We start from the raw sequence: 19,643 nt of genomic DNA on the forward strand, positions 1-19,643 counted from the left end.
CCCTGCCCGCCATCAGAGGAGCAAAAGTCGGTCTGTAACCCAGGACACATGAGCCTGAGGAGGGGAGGGACATTATGCCTCTGTCCCTCTCCAGATTAGCCTCCTGGTGGGCCAGGCACTCTGATCCTCACTTCTAAGTTCCCCCTTGTCTTCCTCGGGAGAAAGGGGCTTCTAGAAAGGAAAGGAGTATTACATATCTCGGGTCAGCCTCCTTTGCTTAGCAAATGTTTCTACTCCAAATGCAGAGGCAAGGCCTGGGCTGGAGGTTTTGTGATGCTGACGTAAATGCCTAGCTAATAATTTTGGAGGCTTGGAAAAGCTCAAGGCTTAGTAACCAGAACCATCCATAGATGGAGCATATATTGGACCACATGTTCCCCCAGGGAGAGCTGATCCTGGCTTTTCCTGGAAAAGAAGATCCTTGCCAGGGTCAGAGCCTGCCCTCCCAGAGACAGGGCCCCCCCCCCTTTCAGGACTGTGGGCTCAGGGCATCCTGCAGCATTTTAGAGGCTAATAGCCACATGCCCTTGCCACCATCGCACCTGCCCTCTCCTAGGTGAGTGGGTCCATGTTTGCTCTGGGTTGGGTCCCCCACCTGGCTTCACCAGGGCAGCCCCTCTGTCATCAGTTGTATATACTGAGGCTCTAAGTGAGGTTTCGACAGAATTGCTTTTGCTAAACAAAGGTTTTGGAATTACCAGTGTAAGACCAGAGGACCTTGTCATGAGCCTAAAGAAAAGGATGGTCATGTTTCCTAAAGGCTCTCAGGGAACCAACAAATGCCAGTTGGGTCTTTCTAAATTTAGGCTTTCAAGCATTAAAAAAGGGAACATCCCTTTTTCAGTAAACCAAGGAATTCAGAATGGGCAAGTCAGCCTGAATTGCCTTCTTTTCTCTGTAGCCAAGCTCAGCTTAAAACACATTTGGAGTCTAATTCTTCCCTGAGTCCTCAATTTCAGTGCCCAGACAAAAGATAAAACCTGCAAATTAGCACCTTTGTTTACTCCCTGTTTTCTATAATCTGAGTCCTTCCAAATGAATAAAAACCTTGGTCTGAAAATGAAGCTCCCATTGATCATAGTGTCCTGGTGACCACGCATCACCTCTGAAGCTGCCTTCCTAGTTGGATGTGAGGGATAGAGAGGAGAAGGGGTTGGGGAGAGGAAAGGGGGTGGGGAGGACAAGGGGGGTGAGGAGGGGAGGACACAGGGGTGGGGTTGGAGAGGGGAGGACCAGGGAGGTGGGGAGGGGTGCCCTGGCAGAAGGGCTGAGCCCCCTGCCTCCCTGCAGCTCTTTGAAGGAAACATGCACTACGACACCCCCGACATCCGAAGGTTCGACCCCGTGCCAGCACAGTACGTGCGGGTGTACCCGGAGAGGTGGTCACCGGCAGGGATAGGGATGCGTCTGGAGGTGCTGGGCTGTGACTGGACAGGTAAGGACCCACTCTCCTCCTTGAGTCTCCCCTACGTGGTCTTGTGACCCTGGCATCCAGGGATTCCTTGGGGGAGGGCCGCAGGGAGGGGCAGCCATCCCATTCCCATTGAAGCCTGTAGACCACTGCCAAGTTCCCAGGCTTCAGAGCAAGGGACTGCAGCCTCTGGCCCCGAGACAGTTTCTGAAGGGATGCGCTTTGTCTTTTTTTAAAGGATCATTTCACTTCTCCAACCTGTCAAGTCTCTCAGAAACAAATCTTAACCACACACCACCCACCCAAATTCAATTAGACCCTGACTCTTCAGGCCAGAGGGCTGTGGCTGTTGATTTAGGGAAGGAAAAAACCCCTCATGATAATAAAGTAATCGGTTTAATGTCTGAATCTGGACTCCAGATGTCAGTGGCTAAGAGACTTCATTTTCATTTCGAAGCTACATCTGTAAAAGGCATTTATGTGCTCGGGGGGGACCCTGTTGTCGGAGCTGGTGGGAGCATGAGTCCTTCCCAGTGTGAGGCAGAGTCTGCTCACCTCTGCCCTGCCAGGTGGCACAGTCCTGGGGGCTCCTCTAATTCTCCCAGACGAGGGTGAGGCCCGCGAAGTGCCCTCCCCTCCTTGTTTCTGAGGGAAGGCCCTACCCTTCTGTGTCAGCCTCACCTTTCCTCTGGGCACTGGCCCTCCTCCCTGGGCAGAGCTGGCCCTGGCTTTCACCCAGAGGTCACTCACTGCCTGCCAAAATGGGCCTGCAGGAGCTCCCAGGGGCCAAGGCTGGAGCCCAGTGCCAGCAGGAGCAGCCAGCAGGCTGAGCAGTCCTGCCCCTCCCCCCAAGGCCCCAGGTATCCCAGCTCTCTGTACCCTACCTATCACCAGCTCAGCCAGCAGGATAGTGTGAAGGATTAATAAGGGCATGTCGGAGAAGTGCTTTTGGCTCCCAGGGAGAAAAGTGCTGCCTGTGTGCTGGTTACGGCGGTGTAGAGGAGCCCTGTTGAGATGCACAGGCTGGGAATGGCGTTCAAATTAGCCTCCTCACCTTTGAATTGAAGGCAGCCACAGTGAACACATCTTCGTAGGAAGACACTTTTCTCCCCATCACGTGGAGGTGAGGCCAAGGTTCCCTGCAATCTGCTAAAGGTGAGGCACCTGTCTTCTCACAGGTGCTGGAATCCTCCCTGCAATACGAGCTGGCTTCAACACGGCAGCCTTAGAATCAAGGGCTTAGCGCTGTAGAGGGCTCAGGAGCTTATAGACCAGCAGCTTTCATGCATTTTTCACAATGATCCACAATTTAAAGTAAATTTCTATCACAATCTGCTTCACTTACCAGCACACACACACACACACACACACATGTTTTTGCACATGAGCTGTAGGATATCACTGAGTGCTTGGGCTCTGGAGACAGATTGCCAAGTTCAAGTCCTGCCTCTGCTGATCGCTGGCTGCATAACCTGGGATAAGTTACTTAGACTCTCAGTGCCTCGGTTATCTTAGTTGAAAAACAGGGATGGCAGTAGTCCATCTACACCCCTGGGATCATTACGAAGATTAAATAAAATAATGGATCTGATGTGTTCAGACTGCTGCCTGGCACCCAGCAAATCTGTTATAGTGAATAAACGTCCCTGAAACGAAGTCCTGAAAACAATGCTCACCTCGCCACGTGAGTGCACTCTGAAATCTTGATGTCCATGATTTTAAAATGCTAGTCATGACCTACTAAGTTCCTTCCACAACCTACTTATGACACACAGTTAGAAAAAAAAATCACAGACCTAAGCCAAGTGTTCTTTCATAAACAGGGAGACTGAGCCCCAAAGAGAGGAAGTCGCTCGCCAGAAGTCACTAAGCTACTTGGGGCCGGCTCCTACTCCCCTCCTGTCCTCAACCCTTCGCTGTCCTGCCTCGCCTGGCCTGGCCTGCTTTTTGGCAGCTGGACAGTTGCTAATGACCTCTTCCCCTTATTGCCCACCAACCCCAACCTGCCTCCAATTACACTGGTGATGGTCAGTAACAGGTTTCTCATTTCAAAGTCCAGCCTGGCCGTTTCTTGGAAGATCAGAATTTAGGAGCATTACCCTCTGTCCAGCCTCCTTCCCTTTGAAGTCTCTGACATCTGGTTTCAATTTGGGGGAGCAGTGCTTTTTGATGGGCAGTTACCTTGGAGCACCCAGTGCAAACACAGTCCACACAGTCTAAACATGGAGGCCTCTGTGCTGCTGTCTCTTCCCTTCCACTATCGCACCCCGCCCTCGCCCTGCCTCACCCCTGTGCCCCTGGATTTAACATTACTGACATCCATCCACTGGACCATTTGGCTACCAGAAACTGTTCTCCACAGGTCATGGGGCTTTGTTTGCTTTTCACATTTCCATTCGTTTCTGCAACTCACCCTTAGTTCACTTCTTCTTTCCTAACCAAAGGATAACAGGAAAAATAATGGGCCGGTTTGAGATGCTACGGCTAAATAATTTGACAGGGCTGCTTCACCTGGTGGTAGGTTTGTTTGTGTTTCAAATGATTACGTCTTGCCTTGCCGCCTGTAGTTTGCTTTACAGTTGAGTTTCTGTGACACAGTGACAAATTTGAACTTACAAATTAGGACGCTTCGAGGTTATTTGCTATTTACTGTGAGCAAGAGGCAGACACAGCAAAGGGAAGTATGAAAGGTTATGTGCGTAGTATTTAATAGCAGAAAGGTGGGAAGTCGACCGTGAAAAAAACTATTCAGCGTATTTCAACAATATCCTCCAGCTCCTGTCTTTATTAAATGGTATCCTGAAGGGTGCCTGACAAAGGCCCCTAATCACATATACAATGGGGCAAAGGAGCTCGTATAGAAATGGGAGCAACAATGCACCAGCTTCTAGGGGCGTTCTGTTGGAGGATGGCCTTGGGATAAAGACACCACCCAAAACACGTGTACTTTGAACACTGGTTTCCAGAACCCCTTTCACTCCACCCAGGACCTGACTCATAGCTCCATTCATTCCCTAAATTGTTGCTGAATGAATGACTGGCGTGAACAAATACACCAATGAACAGGTGAATGAATCACCGGGAACTGAGGTCAAAACACACTGCCTGCAGCCAGGTTCGGCCTCACCAGGGTTTGTGACAAGCTACTCATTATAACAATTTGAATAAGTTGCCAACGTTCACGAGTCTGGACTTTTCACGTAGGGATTTTTGCCTTGGGGCAGGGGTGGGGAGGGAGGAAATTTGAAAGATGTGGCGACAATGGGCCACCAATGTATCAGGCCTCAAACTGCTGGACCCAGGCATGGTGGCCTCCTTCCCAGGCATGCAAGATCCCAGTTGCCACCACCTCCTCCACACCTTCCCCTCTCCCCAACCCCCAGTCTGCTTCCCTGGCTTGTCAGAGCTGACTGGATCTAGGAAACCTTTGAATTTGCCACACCCTGACCTAAAGGCACAGCCCCGAATTACTCTCACCAAGTAGAGTCTGAACTCATTTATTTCCATAGTCCAGTCCATCCAGTTTGGTGCATACACCAACCACAGCATGGCTTAGACCTGCCATAGCATCAGCACCACCCTCTACCCACCTCCACACTGTCCCCTTCTGTGCTGGCCACCAGGCCTCTACCAAGGAGTGAAGAGCGTGAGTTTGTGTCTGTGCCTCTGTCCCTGCTGTTTGTGCAGCCCAGGGCCATTCTCATTCAACTTAGGCCACGCTCCTGACATCACTGGCAGCACACAGAGGTGACTTTGGGGGTTTGTGCACCTGAGTGCATCTTCGCTTTCCTGCTCTAAAAGCCCCACGGTTACAGAGGAAACTACATCTTTGGCCTGTTCCTCATGCTGGGTTGCAGTGCAGACTCCCACAACACCCACTTCTCTTCCTTTGCCTTCACACAGACCCAAAGCCCACAGTAGAGACGCTGGGACCCACCGTGAAGAGTGAGGAGACGACCACCCCTTACCCCATTGATGAGGAGACCACGGAGTGCGGGGAAAACTGCAGCTTTGAGGATGGTGAGGATTGGTGTGGGGATATATGGCATCCAGGATGGCCTGGGGTCTCTCAGGTCAAAGATCTAGGGCATCTTAAGGAGAGGTCAGGGAGTGCAGCAGTGGCAATTTGCAACCAATATAGAAACATTCAGATACTACATACTATAACAACCAGGTGTGAACCCACTGGTCATCGGCGGAGCTGAGGATGCCTCCAAAGAGAACTCCTTTGAGAGGCCTCATTGTTAAGCCTTCCCTGCCATGCTGCTCCTGCTAAAGCAATGGTTCTCAACCTTCCTAATGCCGCAGCCCTTTAATACAGTTCTGTGGGTCTCGACCCACAGGTTGAGAACCGCTGTGCTAAAGGCAAGCCGTACGCATCCTTAGCATTCGCAGCTCTGACGGTTTTTCCTGACAAGCTGTGTCTCTATGCTAAAGCCAAGCAAAGATCTGGTGGTCATCAGGGTGCTCTGGTCATCAGTTAACCATGACCTAATGTCCCTGTGTCTTTCACCACTGCTGATGTGAGGAAGTGTGACAGTGATAATTCTGTGAGTTAGAGGGCATGTTGCACCCTCTATGACTTGCGAGCAGGCCAGAGACAAAGGTACAAGTAGAAAGAGGCACCCTCAACCAGTCTCCACCGTGCCTGGAGCTCTCATCACTTGGGAAATCTGTTTCCTTTCCGCTTCATCTTAGGAACATATCCAAGTTAGATAAAAACAAAAGCTGGCAGAGCCCAAAAGTAAGTCATATTTTAAATCATATACTGCTAAGGTCACCAAGCATGGGGACATTCCTAATAAACCACAAATTTGGGAACACCTGGCACTTTGGACAAGAATTTTAACCTTGACAGTCTCAATTTACAGTAAATTACTGATTATTATTAAATGTTCATTAAACAAAATTAGGGAAGATTGGCAAAGACACTTGATATAAAGATATAGGGAGAGGGCGACATGGTCGCTCCTGCGCACATGGCTGTTTGACAGTCTGAGGAACTGCACTGATCAAGTGGATGACTCCAAAAAATGGCTACAAAGAAGAATGGGAGGAAAGCCAAAAATAAATGCTGAAGTTGCATGACTGAAAAACGATAATTTAAGGCATATGCTTCTGGGAATGTGCTTTCGTATATGGTGTGGGTGGGGGACACTGTTGGTCAGGGTTAGTTGAATACAGAATTCTGACATTTTAATGAACTTGTTTTTGTTTTATGAAGAGAAGAGGGAGACTTGGAGTATCTTCCAAGACATGTTTAAGATAGTTTGCGAGCCAAAAGTAGAACGCATAGGGAGTTAATATATGGTATTGGATTCACAGAGTTACCCTGTTGGGAGCTGGGAGTGGGAGGGGGTGCAGGGTTGTACCGAAATGACAGTCCCAAGGAAAAATGAAGGGTTCTGCTGCAAAATTTCAGAAGTTTATTTTTAATATAATTTTCCCATTTAGAGTGGTTTGTTTCATTCGATGTTTCTTTGATGGTTCCTCCCTTCTCTTTTTGCAAAAGATCTTTTTGTGGAATTTGGTTCCTGATATATACAGTATGCATGTAAACATTAGGGAGGAATTATAGTATATTGAATTACTCCATGTTTTTGAAGGGAAAAATAGAATTTCAGAAATTGTCAGGAGAAAGGGATGGTGAGGGCTATGAGCTGCCTTTTCCAAGCCACGGGTCAGTGTTTCTGTAATAGATTCCATGTGTTTCTCCTCGACTCGAGCTGACTTTGGCCAATGGTGGGCAAACTCTAAATAGCCTCTCTTGGGAAGGGGAAGCAGGTGGCTAGCAGTGCCCTGTCCCCTAGAGGGCAACCCTCCTCACCCCCATGGTGAGCAATTTGTTTCTACCCATCCGTTGTTCTTTCAGACTTCCTAACCTGCATGTTCAGCCTTCCCCACGGAAATTCCTCTCCGGGAACCCTGGGAAGGGAAATGAGAGGGCCAAAGACCCCACTTCCTCCCTGCTACCAGCATTAGCCACCACTTTTCCGCTGTCTTTGCAGCCACTGTGGGCAAATGTCCAAATCTGGATTCCCATTTCCTCTTTCCCCACCTCCACACCACCCCCACTTAATCACATACTTGGCACTAGTTCACACTGGATTTTTGAGCTGGGCGGAACCTCAAAAGAAACTCTCTTGGTTCAGTCTTCAGGCTCAGGCAGGTGAACCACCAAAGCAGACAGGACACGTCTCCTCCATGGAGCCACTTGTTAGATTTCCATGGGGAGATCTTTTGCTGCTTCCCTGGGATCCCAGCCTCCAGGGACTCCACACTACGTGAAATTATTTTTCCTCCTGGTCAGCACTGAGCTGGGTGGCTGACTGGTCTGGCCCCTTTGTTTTGCTACTAATATGTTAAATTTTCCGCCTGGTGATACCTCCCCCTGGAGAGGCCAAACCGTCCCAGTCTCCAGAAATAAGAGACGGATCACAAAGAGGTGAAGAATAGCAAACAAGCCTTCCTTGTTTCTGAGGTCACTTTCTCCTCACTGGCCAGAACCTCCCAGGCATTTCAGCCTTTCTGGATGCTAACAGGCTGCCCAACCGCTTCTGAGAGCCAGGTTGGCAGGAGATGAGATAATACTCTTTTTGGGAGCCAGCCTTCCACTGGGGCACTAGGGAGACATTCTTCTCTGGCTTTTAGGGAGCAGCAATTTTCACATTTGTCTGCTCTCTGAGGTGGACAGAAGAGGCTGATTAGAGCCTGAAGCTATTTGGTGGCCTCATTTATAATTGCTTACTATGGGAACCACTGGCAGACTTGGCTTTCATGCCTGGGAAGGATGAGACCAAAGTCTGACCTGAAAGCCAGCCATCGCCAAGATGAGTTAAATGAATAAGCAAAGGGAGCCACTTCTTTCTCTGCACTCCACTTAGGCCTTGCCAGCCATTTAAATAGCACCACTGTGGCTATTCTCTTCACCCATTTCATTTGCCTTCCTTTGGATTCTTCCCCCTTCCCCTCCTTTCAGACAAAGATTTGCAGCTCCCTTCAGGATTCAACTGCAACTTTGATTTCCCGGAAGAGCCCTGCGGTTGGATGTATGACCATGCCAAGTGGCTCCGGAGCACCTGGACCAGCAGCTCCAGCCCAAATGACCACACGTTCCCAGGTAAGCCAGCTGTGAGTTAAGAGACAAAAGAGTTAAGACTAGCCTGCTCCTCACTTCTCAGCCCCATTCCCTGCAAGCTTCACAACCCACCACAGAGCGTCCTCTGCTCCTTGCCCACAAACCACCACAGTCTTTGCTCAAGACGTCATTTGGCAGAATAGCCAGTTGGTGGTTCTCTTGTAATTACAGCACAGCCTGGAAGCTGGGAAGGAGGGAGAGAGGCCAAGATAAAAGCAAGACAGAAGGAGCAAGTAGGAAGTCCTAGGAGCTGGGAAAAGTCAACCTCCTCTTTCTTGGTCTCATAGCCAGCGCTGGCTGCCACCATCACAGAGCCTGTTGTCAATGTTGAGCTCATTGAGAAACCACTGGCCTTCAGTCTCACTGGTACTTCTCTGAGGATGTCATTGATTCTGTAGCAAACCAAGTAGAGGGATTGAGATGCTGTCCAGCAGAGCTGCCGGCACTTGGCCTCTGGTAGAATGTTGCTGCCAGTCCTTGAAATATTGTTAAGCCCACCCTGTTAGTTGCAGAAAGGCAAATTTCAGAAGCCTCTCCTGGATCATGGGCAGAGAGAGCTTGCCTTTGGCCCTTCTAAATAGGTAGAAGCAAGAGTTGCCTACTATCTCCACTGACACATGTTTTAGCAGTGGCGTTCTGGTAAATGTTTATCAACAGGCTTTCCAGGCATTGAAAAAACAAACTAAACCCTGCTTTGCAATGTTGTCCATTTGGGGTGGTGCAAATACTCTCACTATGGTTCAGTTTAAGCGACTCACACAACACCATTGGAAGAGGGGAATTGAGCAAGGTGGTACAGCAGAAAGATGTGACCTCAGAGCGGACTGGTAAAATAAGATAATCGAGTTTTGGGTATTTGTTACCTTCGGTTTTCTATATAATTTATTTAATTGTAACTTTACATAATTTAATTTTTAATAATGATTACCTTAGAGCCCCATAAGCCTTTGAGAGGAAAGGGGTTAATCCTGGAAATTTTATAGAGCGAACATTGCCATGGCACGATGGAAAAAGGCAGAAAGTAACAAGGGGAAGGGACCACCACCCCACCACCCCCACCCCCGCAGACTTCCTCAGGGCCCCTCCCTACCATGGCCCCTGTCCCTAGTGGGTGGCGATGGGACAGAGGCTAAGAGAGCACTTCGGGTGGTCTCCTGACATAGCCTGCACTTGCTTTCCTGGAGGGTCACAGCGTCTGCTCTGGAGAAAAACATTTTCATATTTCAAGTGTTTATCTCTTCAGCATTTGAGTGCTTGGAGAGATTACTATCTGAAGATCACCACGGCCTCAGGCAACAGGAGAGAACACTTACCCCAGTCCCAGCCTTAATCACCCTCCCCCCTCTCGTTCACTGCAATAATGTTTAATTAATATAATGAGCCTCCTGCACGTTGGGAAAAAAAAATACTTATTTTTATAACCCAGGCTGGATTTTTCATTTCATTTCCTCTCCTTGGAGACTGGGTCCAATTAATTCGTGGCTTTTCACAACCCCCACCTTTTATCTGAATGTAAAGGAGGTTTGTGGGGTCTGTGTAGTGTGTGTGTCCGTGGTTTCTGTGTGAGGGTGTGCATATGTCTGTGAGGTGTGTGCGTGAGGGGGCTGCTTGCCACAGGCACTTTGAATGAAGGCTGCAGCCTGAGCCCTCACAGGGGAGGGCTGCTGGCTCTTATTCAGTGGCCACTTATAATTCTGGCCTCCTCCCTTGCACTGTTCTAAGCAGGTTTCCTCTAGGAGCATCAGAGGCCAGACCTGCTCGGGCTCAGAGGCCAGACCTGCTCGGGCTCAGAGGCCACCAATTAGCAAGCGGCAGTTCTGGGAGAGCTTACATTACCTCCCTTCAGCCCTGGGCCTCTGTCCCTTTGCCAGCTCACCCCTGCCACCCTCTCCTCCTCATCCAGTCCTGGCCTTCACCTGAGCACCCCAAAAGTCCACCCTGGCTACTGGCTGAAATTCTGGTCCTTGTCCTCCTTCCAGTTGACTCATTACACCCTGCGGTTTGGGAGGGCTTTTCAGAGCAAGCCCACAGAACAGGCAGAATTCCAAACTTGGGCTGAATGGACAGGAACAGAGAAAGAATTAGGGCCATAAGGAACTGCGAGAGCTAATGTTCTCTCTCCCTTAAGATACTGAAAAGGAAAATAATTATTTTCCTTTGCAGAAGAATCCCTGAAGTTTGGGAAAGTGGCACTTGTAACCTGCCTCCGGGAAACGAAATCATAACATGGTTCTTTCACTGTCCTCTGATGATTTTAGAAACCGTTTTCTGTGTGTCCCATTTTCTTTCTCACAAAACTTGATATGGGGCTTTAAAAAGAAGATAGAAAGACCTTCTGTTTAGGGTGCTCCTTTCTTTTTCTCCAAAAAAAATGGGGCCCTGAGGGGAGCAGCTGGGAGAAAGGAGCAGCTGTGCTTGGTGGGGGGCAGGGCAGATGCTAACGTTCAGGGCGCTGGGCCTGGGTCAAACTCTGCCACTCCACAGAGAGGCGACCACTCCGCTTTCCACGAGGAGCACGCCTTAGGACATAGGTAAACAAAAGTGATTAAGTTTAAGAAAGGAGCTGTCTCCATCGAGTGTGGAGAGAATAGGGTTAGAGGGAAAGACGGAAAGGAGAGAGGAAATGTCCGTGTTGAGATACTGGACACAGCCCATTTGACAAGAAGTGTCTGTGGAAACTACTTGCATTCTTTAGATGTTTTCTGATTTGGTTGTTTTCTTTTCTTTCTTTACTTTTTTTCTTTTTCCTTTTAAGTAAGCAATTAGTTCTGTCCTTTTGGCTAGTGGTAATGGTTGCTTAAGGCTGACAAGACACCCACTGGTTTATTGCACTGTTTTTGTTTTTCAAGATAGTCTTTCAAGCCACTCAATTTCTTTTTTTAGCTTTTTGCTTGTGGTTGGCTGCCTGGAGTGTGTGCACACCAGCCCCTGGGGACCCCGCTCCAAATTCACTGACCCCTGGTGATTGTACAGGAACATTTCTCAGTATGCTCTGAGAAGCCTCTTTGCCTTTTCTCTGCAGCGATAATGACATAGAAAGTGTCACCCTTGGTGAGAGCTGGCACACTTTCTGCAGACATTCTCAGGTACTTCGATTATAAACAGTTTTGACGACCATGAGAGTCCAGTCTTTAAGCACCAAGGCAAAAACTTACCGAGATGATGTGAGGGCAGGTATCTAGAGTGGCAGTGTTTTAATACGGTAGCCATAATCACATGTGGCAATTAGAGTTTTTTTAAATTTCCTTTTAGAGATAGGGTGTCACTCTGTTGCCCAGGTTGGAGTACAATGGTGTAATCATAGCTCACTGCAGCCTCAAACTCCTAGGCTCAAACTCCTGCCTCAGCTTACCAAGTACTTAGGACGACAGGGATATGCCACTACTCCTGGCTATTTTTTTTTTTTTTAACTTTTGTAGAGACAAGGTCTCATTATGTTGCTTGGACTGGTCTCAAACTCCTGGCCTCAAGTGATCCTCCTATCTTGGCCTCCCAGAGTGCTGGGATTGTAGACGTGAGCTGTCACACATGGTCTTGAGTTTTAATCAATTAAAATTAATACAGATAAAACTTCCATCATTCCATCAGCCACTTGTCAAGGGCACAGTGGCCACCCTGCTCTGTTCTGTGCACATATAGGACATGTCTGTCATCACAGAATGTTGTATTGGACAGCGTGCTCTCGGGCCCCTGGGTATTAACATGAGAACAACCTCCGGGGCCTTGCTGTTGTTCTCATTCCTTGTTTTTTGTAGAAACCAAGAAGCATGTAAGTAGAGGGATGTGTCTTCTCTGTGATCCCGGGATGAGAGTGTTCTGTGGCTAGTATGTTTATCACTGTGTTGTTCTTCCTCACTGGTCAACCAGAGTAAAGTCAGATATCATTAGATGACGTGAGAACTGTTTTCATCAATCAAAAAGAGCATCCCAAGTAAATACTAATACTAATAATTGTTATTGTTTTTATAGTTATTATTGCTGTTGTCAGGAAGGAGACAGGAAGACCAGAGATAAAGGATAGTAGGCCAGGTCAGCCTCAGAATTCTCAATTGTGTGGTCTTCCTAAATGTGTGCTCTTGGTCCATGGGTTGACCTTCTGAAGTCTGATTGTAGCATCACCTCATTTAAATGACTTCAAATCATGGAAGTGAGGTAAAGAAAATAGGCAAAGCAGATTTTGAACAGTATGGCCTTCTGAAAGGACAGAGCCTTGGCTACTCAGCCTACATGTTTATGGGACTGAGAGAGCAGAACCATTACTCTGGGCTCAAGAACAAGGTAAAGTGGACGTCAAGAATCCTGGTGTTGTCAAATAGTCAAATGGTAGAAATGGCGGTGGCTATTCCTTCAAGTGCAAGTGGTAAAATTTTTAACTGTTCATTGGGGTTATTCTAACACAGTTTGGGCCACTGAATAAACTCATTAAAGAGGGAGAGCAGAGCTGTGGCCCAGTGTACATGAGCACATGGGAAGATTCAGTGAAGTGTGGGTGGGTATTAAGGGTGGGTGGTTGTAAAGACATCAAAGGAAATGATTGATGAACGAGCTTACTTTTGAAGGCCTTGATTTTTGAGAGTAGATTAGTGGTGACTAGTCTAATAGAAAAGAAACTCTCTGAGCGCAAAAGGTCAGGTGCGACCAATGGCAGCAAACAGTCCAGACATTGGATTGTTGTTCAACTGACTTGCCTTCAGAAAGAGGGTGTGTGGCTCACCTGGGGCTCAGCCACTGCAAATACAGAAATTGGGCTTCTCGGACTGTGCTGGATGATTAAAAGCCAGGAAGAGCTTGGCTAAAAGAAAGCCAATATTTAAGGAATAATTTCGACTAGAAAAGGAGAGGACAGAGGCCTTTCTTCAAAGAAGGTAGGAAAACATCTCTGGTTGTGTAAAAAAGACAGTAGCCCTTTTTATTGGGCTACCCCTTCATTACCTTTTTTATTTTGGCAAATCATGATTGAGTTCCCCAGTGATGTGTAGATATTGATAATGAAGGGGCAGAATGATAACAAGACTTCCTCAATAGCAATACCTTCATGAGAGCTGCTGCACCAGAAATCAACCCTAGGTAGATTCCTGCAAAGACCAAGCCTCAAACCTCAAAAGTCCACAAAACGGGCTGTTGTGAACCTTGAGTACATCCTGCTGAGTTCATCCAGAGTCAACATTTCCCTTGACTGGTTGTTAATTTGAGGACCTTAGCTGAGATAGACTGACCTTTGGAGGCCAGCTGAGGGCTGACTCATGTTTTAAGCATGACTATACAAAGAGACTCCATCTCCTGCAGCACTAAATATTCTTTCAGATGGTTGTTCTAGTAGGAGGGCAAGATGCTAGCCAGGAGATGTGTGCATTGGACGGATGGTGTGTTTGGCCTCGTGATAGCCAGCAGGATCAAGCTGGTGATTTATTTCGGGGTTTGGTAAGGTGTAAACACAACTGATTCCATTGCTGTTGGGCCAGCTGCAGCCACGTGTCCACCTGACATGCAGCTGAAACCAGATGCAGCCGTAAATTGCCAGGTGAAGTATCAAGAGACCCTTGCTCGAGACAGCAGCAGGTTAAAATGCTGAACGGGCCTGTCCTGTGCACTTCCTCTTCACCCTTTTGAACTCCTGTTGTTCATTCCCACGAGATTGTTTTCCCCGTATCATTGGCAACAACAGATGTTTTGAGTCAAGGACCCAGCAAAGTGCTTCTCAAATATGTCAGGTCTAGGAGGAGAGGGATTGTATCTCTGGGACATTATTTCTTCATTCTCTTTCAGCAACTGAACATATTTCCTTTCCATTGTCTTTTTGTTGGAAGCTGTCCATTGCCGGCATCACCGCCATCAGCTAGGAAAAATAAGGCAGCTTCCAGCAGGCAGGGCTGGTTCTTAGCCAGTCAGTTGTCATTTTCAAGCCATCTCTTGACAATCCAAAGGGCTTTTCCTTAAGGTCCAAGTAAGTCAATAAAGTAGCACCTCACCTCTCCCCTCATGCCAACCCTTTTCTCTATCAAGTAACCAGCAGCCAAGGCATATGGAGAACTTCTTCCCTGTTTGACATTGGTGGACCATAAATTCCAGGAGATTCCAGAAGAGCAAACTTCAGCTATAGCATGTATTTGATCTCAGTGTGCCTCTGTGCCATGACTTAAAAGAGCCAAAGCATTTAGCTTAGAAGAGGGGTCAGCAGAAACTCACCACTGGAGCAAACGCCCTGGGAAGTAGACATTTAAAGGGGCAAGGGTTGCGTTTCCTGGGGAAGCAAAGACTAAGCGTCTTCACAAGTTAAAATGTCTCTAAGTCAGAGGACAGAAACTGGCTGTGTTCCATTAAAGACAGGAGGAAAAAATGTACCTAAACAACAGAAGGAAAGTTTAACATTGAATTTAAGAAGTTCCTGGCGGTTAGGGTTGTGGCCTAGAAACCTAGGTTGACCTGGCCTGTGGAAGCTCCTCTGGAGAATTTAAAGCAAAGGGCGGACAGCCGTTCTCAGGAATATTTTTGGCACAGTTCCTCTGGGAGGTAGGACTGGTCTGCTCTAAGTGATCACTTGAGGTCTCTTGTTCTGGGATCCTGCAGTATTTTTTTTTTCATTTACTGGTGGATGAACACACAAGACACAGAAAACAGGGCATGTTGGAAGACTTGGGGCCACCTGGAGTCCGGGGTTCGGGCAGAAGTGGGGAGCCAGTCTTATTCCAATATCTTTCTGTCCTCTGGCCAAACCACACTTATTTTTGAGTCTTGGCTTGGCCTACCTAGGTTACTGGTGACCTTCTACACTTTTTTCCTTCCAAATAAAATACAAGCAAGTGTGAGTGGTGCTGTGTATCGTGACAGCAGTAGCAGTAAGGACTTTTAGTGAGCTCTTACGGTGTCCCCGCTACTGTGCAAAGCACTTTACATGGCCGCTGCGTTTCATCTTCCCCACAACCCTATACGGTAGTGCTGTTATTATCTCCATTCTACAGATGGGAAGGCTGAGGCTTTAAAAGGTTAGTAGGGAGCATTCACCTGGGGTTCCAACCCGGATGAGAGGTCATGCTCTGGCAAGTTTGCTCAGTCTGATTAGGGCTCAAATCCCACTTTTGTCACTCTCTAGCAGTGGTCTGGGACACATGACTTCAATTCTCTGAGCCTCGGTTTCCTTTTTGGTAAAAACAAAGGAAATATGACTTATTTCACAGAGAAAATGGTGTCAGCTGGGGTAGCCAGAGCCCCCAGTGCAGTGTCTGCCCCTGATTTTCTCCCACCACTTCCCTGGGCTTCTCCTGGTCTGAGTCATTCCTCCATGTTGTCCCTGGTTCTAATCAAGCCTCTCTCAGTGACAGGCGTGTTGCCGCTCAGCATCTCTCCGACTGATGTCTACTGCTAATTCCTTAAATTTACATATCATCTGTCTTCCCTGGAGCTCATAGCACTTAATAGAGAAGTGGGGCACAAATAATTTAACTAAGAGAAATCCAGAGGCCTGCTTGTCTGGAGACTCCACACACTGGTGGATTAGCTCAGATGTCAGCACTGAATTATGATCCTTCAGCTGCTCGTGCTTAGCACGCCACTAGCATTAACTCCCTTTAAATCATGCGTGGTGATTATCATCTGATTGTGAGAGGGAGGGGGGAGGAGGGGCCCCACCGAGGGGTGCCGGAAGGGGCAGTCCCTGCAAGCCCTGGCCTCATCATGCCTGGAGTTTTAGGAACAGGATAGGTAAATGGAACAAACCCAGACAAAATCCAGTCAGCCAGTTCTTCACACTACCTCCACACACATTTACCTTACCAAATTTTAACCACAGTTCCACGATGTCCCTGCCACTTAAGAACGTAAATTCACACAAGTGACAGTATTTCTGCCAAACAATTTTCAGGCAGCAAGTGGGTCTTATTTGTGAAACTGTGAAGGAAGAAGGCTGAATAATAAGTCTCTGAAATCCTGTTTCCTTTATAAATGAGGTGGAAACAGGGCTAGCAAAATACCAGGACTGTGGGAGCATTTGAGGGGTTCTCGCTGGTGTGTCGCCGGCCAGGGCTTCCAGGGTCACAGGCATCACTGCCTCACTTCCCTTTTGAAAGAGCTGTTGGCTCAGGAGGGAAGAGGGAATTATGAAGGGATTATTTCAATCTGAGGGGTTACCTACCAGAGGCTAGTGGGGTCTCCCTCTGTCCTCATTTCTATTGGATAGCCTCGTATCATCCTTCATCTCTGTGTTTGGCATTCATTCGTTCATTCACAGAAACACAGTCTTCTTGAGGAGTGGTATTATATAACACTGCCTAGGTCTAGGAGAGTACAGAGTATTAACCCTTATATGTTTAAGGCCAGAGTGATAAGAAAGACACAAGAAACAGTTAAATTATGATGCCAGGCTATGGGAGGTTATTTATTAAATTCCATGGAAAATGACCTGAAAAAATAAGGAAAATCAGTGGTACCATCAATAAATGCGAGAGTTGATGAGAGAAGAAGAGAATTAATGTTGTGTATGCCAGAATGGTTGGAAGAATTAGCAAAAAGAAATGGCACAGGTTGGAGAGGGGGGAGCAAGGAATTACAGGTAAGAGGAGAAAAGGCAGCAGTGGGCCCAGCGGGGAAGCAGGTTCGCCTCAAACAGAGCGTGATTGATTGCAAGGACTTGGGGCGAGGTACCTGCCGAGCAGCTGAAATCAAAAGCTTACAGCACAAAGGTGGAAAGCCCACAGCCAAGCCTGGGCTCTACCAGTTAAGTAGCCTGTCTACCTCGAACAGATCACTTTAACCTTTCTGAGACTCAGTTTCTCCATCACGTGCAAAGCAAGTTTAGTAAGTCCTACCTCACAAGCGTATAGCAAGGATGAGATGAAATAATGCCTATGAATGTGCTTGTAACCTGTAAGGCATTATGCAAATGAGTTATAATTATTACCATTAATAGCGGTGATAATAAGATCTGATACGGGAAGCATAGGTTTTGAGATTGTTGCGGGTCTGGTTTGGCACGAGGGTCTCCTCCCTCAGCAGAACACCATCATTAAAATTCCCTTCTGTACGTAGCTGCCTATTAATTATCTGCACTGCTTTTGGCCTCACAGAGGTCGCACATTATGGGGTATGTAGACAGACAGAGCTCTGGGTGGTTAAGGAGGCACAAACTGGAACCCCTCCACGTGCATCCTGCACTGGTCCCTTTTGACTTCAGGGGAAGGGAGCTTCTTAACCTATAATCCCAGAGGGTCTACAGGAAGGAGCTCAGGGGAACCAAGGAGGTGGGCAAGGCAGCTGCCCAGCTGGGGAGGAAGAAGCTATTTCCAGGCCCCAAATGGGAAGTTTGTCACAGGTTCAGCTCTCAGAAAGATGCTGTCAGCAGGATAACAGCAGCAAACCAGTGGTTCAGGGAGTGTCGTATTGATTTGGGGCTCCGAGTCTGTCCTAGCCTATCCCACACTGACGAGCCCAGGATGTTCACAGCTGCTGTTGAATGGGAAAGCTCTGAGCACATGTCTCAGATTAACATGGCATCCCATTAACACGTTCTTAAGGTGTGTGATATGCCCACATTCCATAGGGGCTATACGATGAAATTATACCACTGCCATCTTGCAGAAGTGTTTGGTGTGAGATATCCCTGTGTTTCAGTGCCAACAAGAGATAGTGAGATTTGCTTCTCAAATGCCACCTCACTGTCTGTGTAAGCAGCCACAGTGGTTCCACACAAGTCAGATCTGCAGGTGTAGATACCTGCACCTCTGTCTGCAAGGCCAAAAAGAGATAGTGGGATTTCCTTCTCTAATGCCACCTTGTTCTCTGTACAAGTGAACACGATGGTCCCATACAAGCTAGATTTGCAGCCTGTACCTCTGTTGGGTAAGGCATAAGAACTTGGTCTTCTGCATAAGTGCCCAATGAATTTACAACCAATCAGCCAAAAGGGCTACTCCCCAAACATTTGCATTAGTGAGCCCTTAATTTCCCAAAACTTGTATTTTCTCTGCTAAACATATAGCCTTTGTTAATGACAATGAGGCACCTTTATCACTGGAGCTCGATGTGCCTTGCTGTCTGAGAACAGCCACGCTCAGGACTCCCCAGGGTGGATAGGGAAAAGAATGGAGTGCCAGGCCCCCGGAATCGCCTCACTCAGCTCCACCCTCATTGTGCTTGAAGTTGACATTGGGCTTCTGAGTCACAGCCACAAGAGACCAGGCATCCTCTAGTAGCGCTGATGGAGACACAAGGTTTTAACTTGCATTTGGACAAGGCCTCGCCAAGACTGCTGAGGCTTGAAGCATAAACCAGAGTCACCCTCCAACCTAACAGTCACCTCATCCCCTGTAAATGTTCCCTTGTAAGTCAGTACCTTCAACTGCTTCGGCCCTCTGGGTAAGCCAATGATGAATAAGGCCTGGGTCTGGCCTCTTAGAACCTAGAGGTGGAAGACGCACATATGTGACCAGCCGAGGCATCCGGTGACTATGCCAGGAGTAATATGGGAAAGAGATAGAAAGGAAGCAATAGAGAAACAGGCAGGAGGAAATGATTGAACTTAGACACTCAAGAGAGGGCTTCAGGAAGAGACAGAGCTTGAATCAAGGCTCTGAAGGAAGCTTAAGAAACGGACGCAAAGTCTGAGCGCCTGTGCTCAGTGGTTAGGGCACCAGCCACATACACTGGGCTGGCGGGTTCAAACCCGACCCAGGCCAGCTAAACATGGACAACTACAAAAAAAATAGCCGGGCGTTGTGGCGGGCACCTATAGTCCCAGCTACTTGGGAGGCTGAGGCAAGAGAATCGCTTAAGCCCAGGAATTGGAGGTTGCTGTGAGCTGTGACACTACAGCACTCTACCAAGGGTGACATAGTGAGACTCTGTCTCAAAAAAGAAAGAAAGAAAGAAAGAAAGAAAGTGTGCCACACCTTTGGGGGGCAAGACACAATTGTAAGAGGGACTTTACCTAACAAATGCAATCAGGGTAACCTGGTTTCTTGTGCCCTCAATGAATCCCCAACAATTAAAAAAAAAATAGAAAAAGAAAAAAAGAAAAGGGCACAAAGCCTGGAGAACAGGGACAGGAAAAAACCAAAGATACCCAAACTCCAGTCCCAAGTTTGCCCTGGAGGGCCCACCGCT

The 19,643-nt window shown here is 47.8% G+C and overlaps 1 protein-coding gene across 3 annotated transcripts in view; it reads left to right on the forward strand.

Annotated features, from left to right (window-relative positions):
- NRP2 (neuropilin 2) overlaps positions 1-19,643 on the forward strand; it is a 114,299-nt gene that overhangs the window by 60,822 nt on the left and 33,834 nt on the right. For all 3 annotated transcript variants that reach the window (XM_053597052.1, XM_053597053.1, XM_053597054.1), the window contains exons 10-12: positions 1,291-1,435; positions 5,315-5,431; positions 8,391-8,531. In XM_053597052.1, coding sequence (XP_053453027.1) covers positions 1,291-1,435; positions 5,315-5,431; positions 8,391-8,531 — 403 coding nt within the window. The remainder of the gene's footprint in view (positions 1-1,290; positions 1,436-5,314; positions 5,432-8,390; positions 8,532-19,643) is intronic.

This window comes from Nycticebus coucang, chromosome 7 (assembly GCF_027406575.1).
Source record: "Nycticebus coucang isolate mNycCou1 chromosome 7, mNycCou1.pri, whole genome shotgun sequence".
In the NCBI taxonomy this organism is placed as follows: Eukaryota; Metazoa; Chordata; class Mammalia; order Primates; family Lorisidae; genus Nycticebus; species Nycticebus coucang.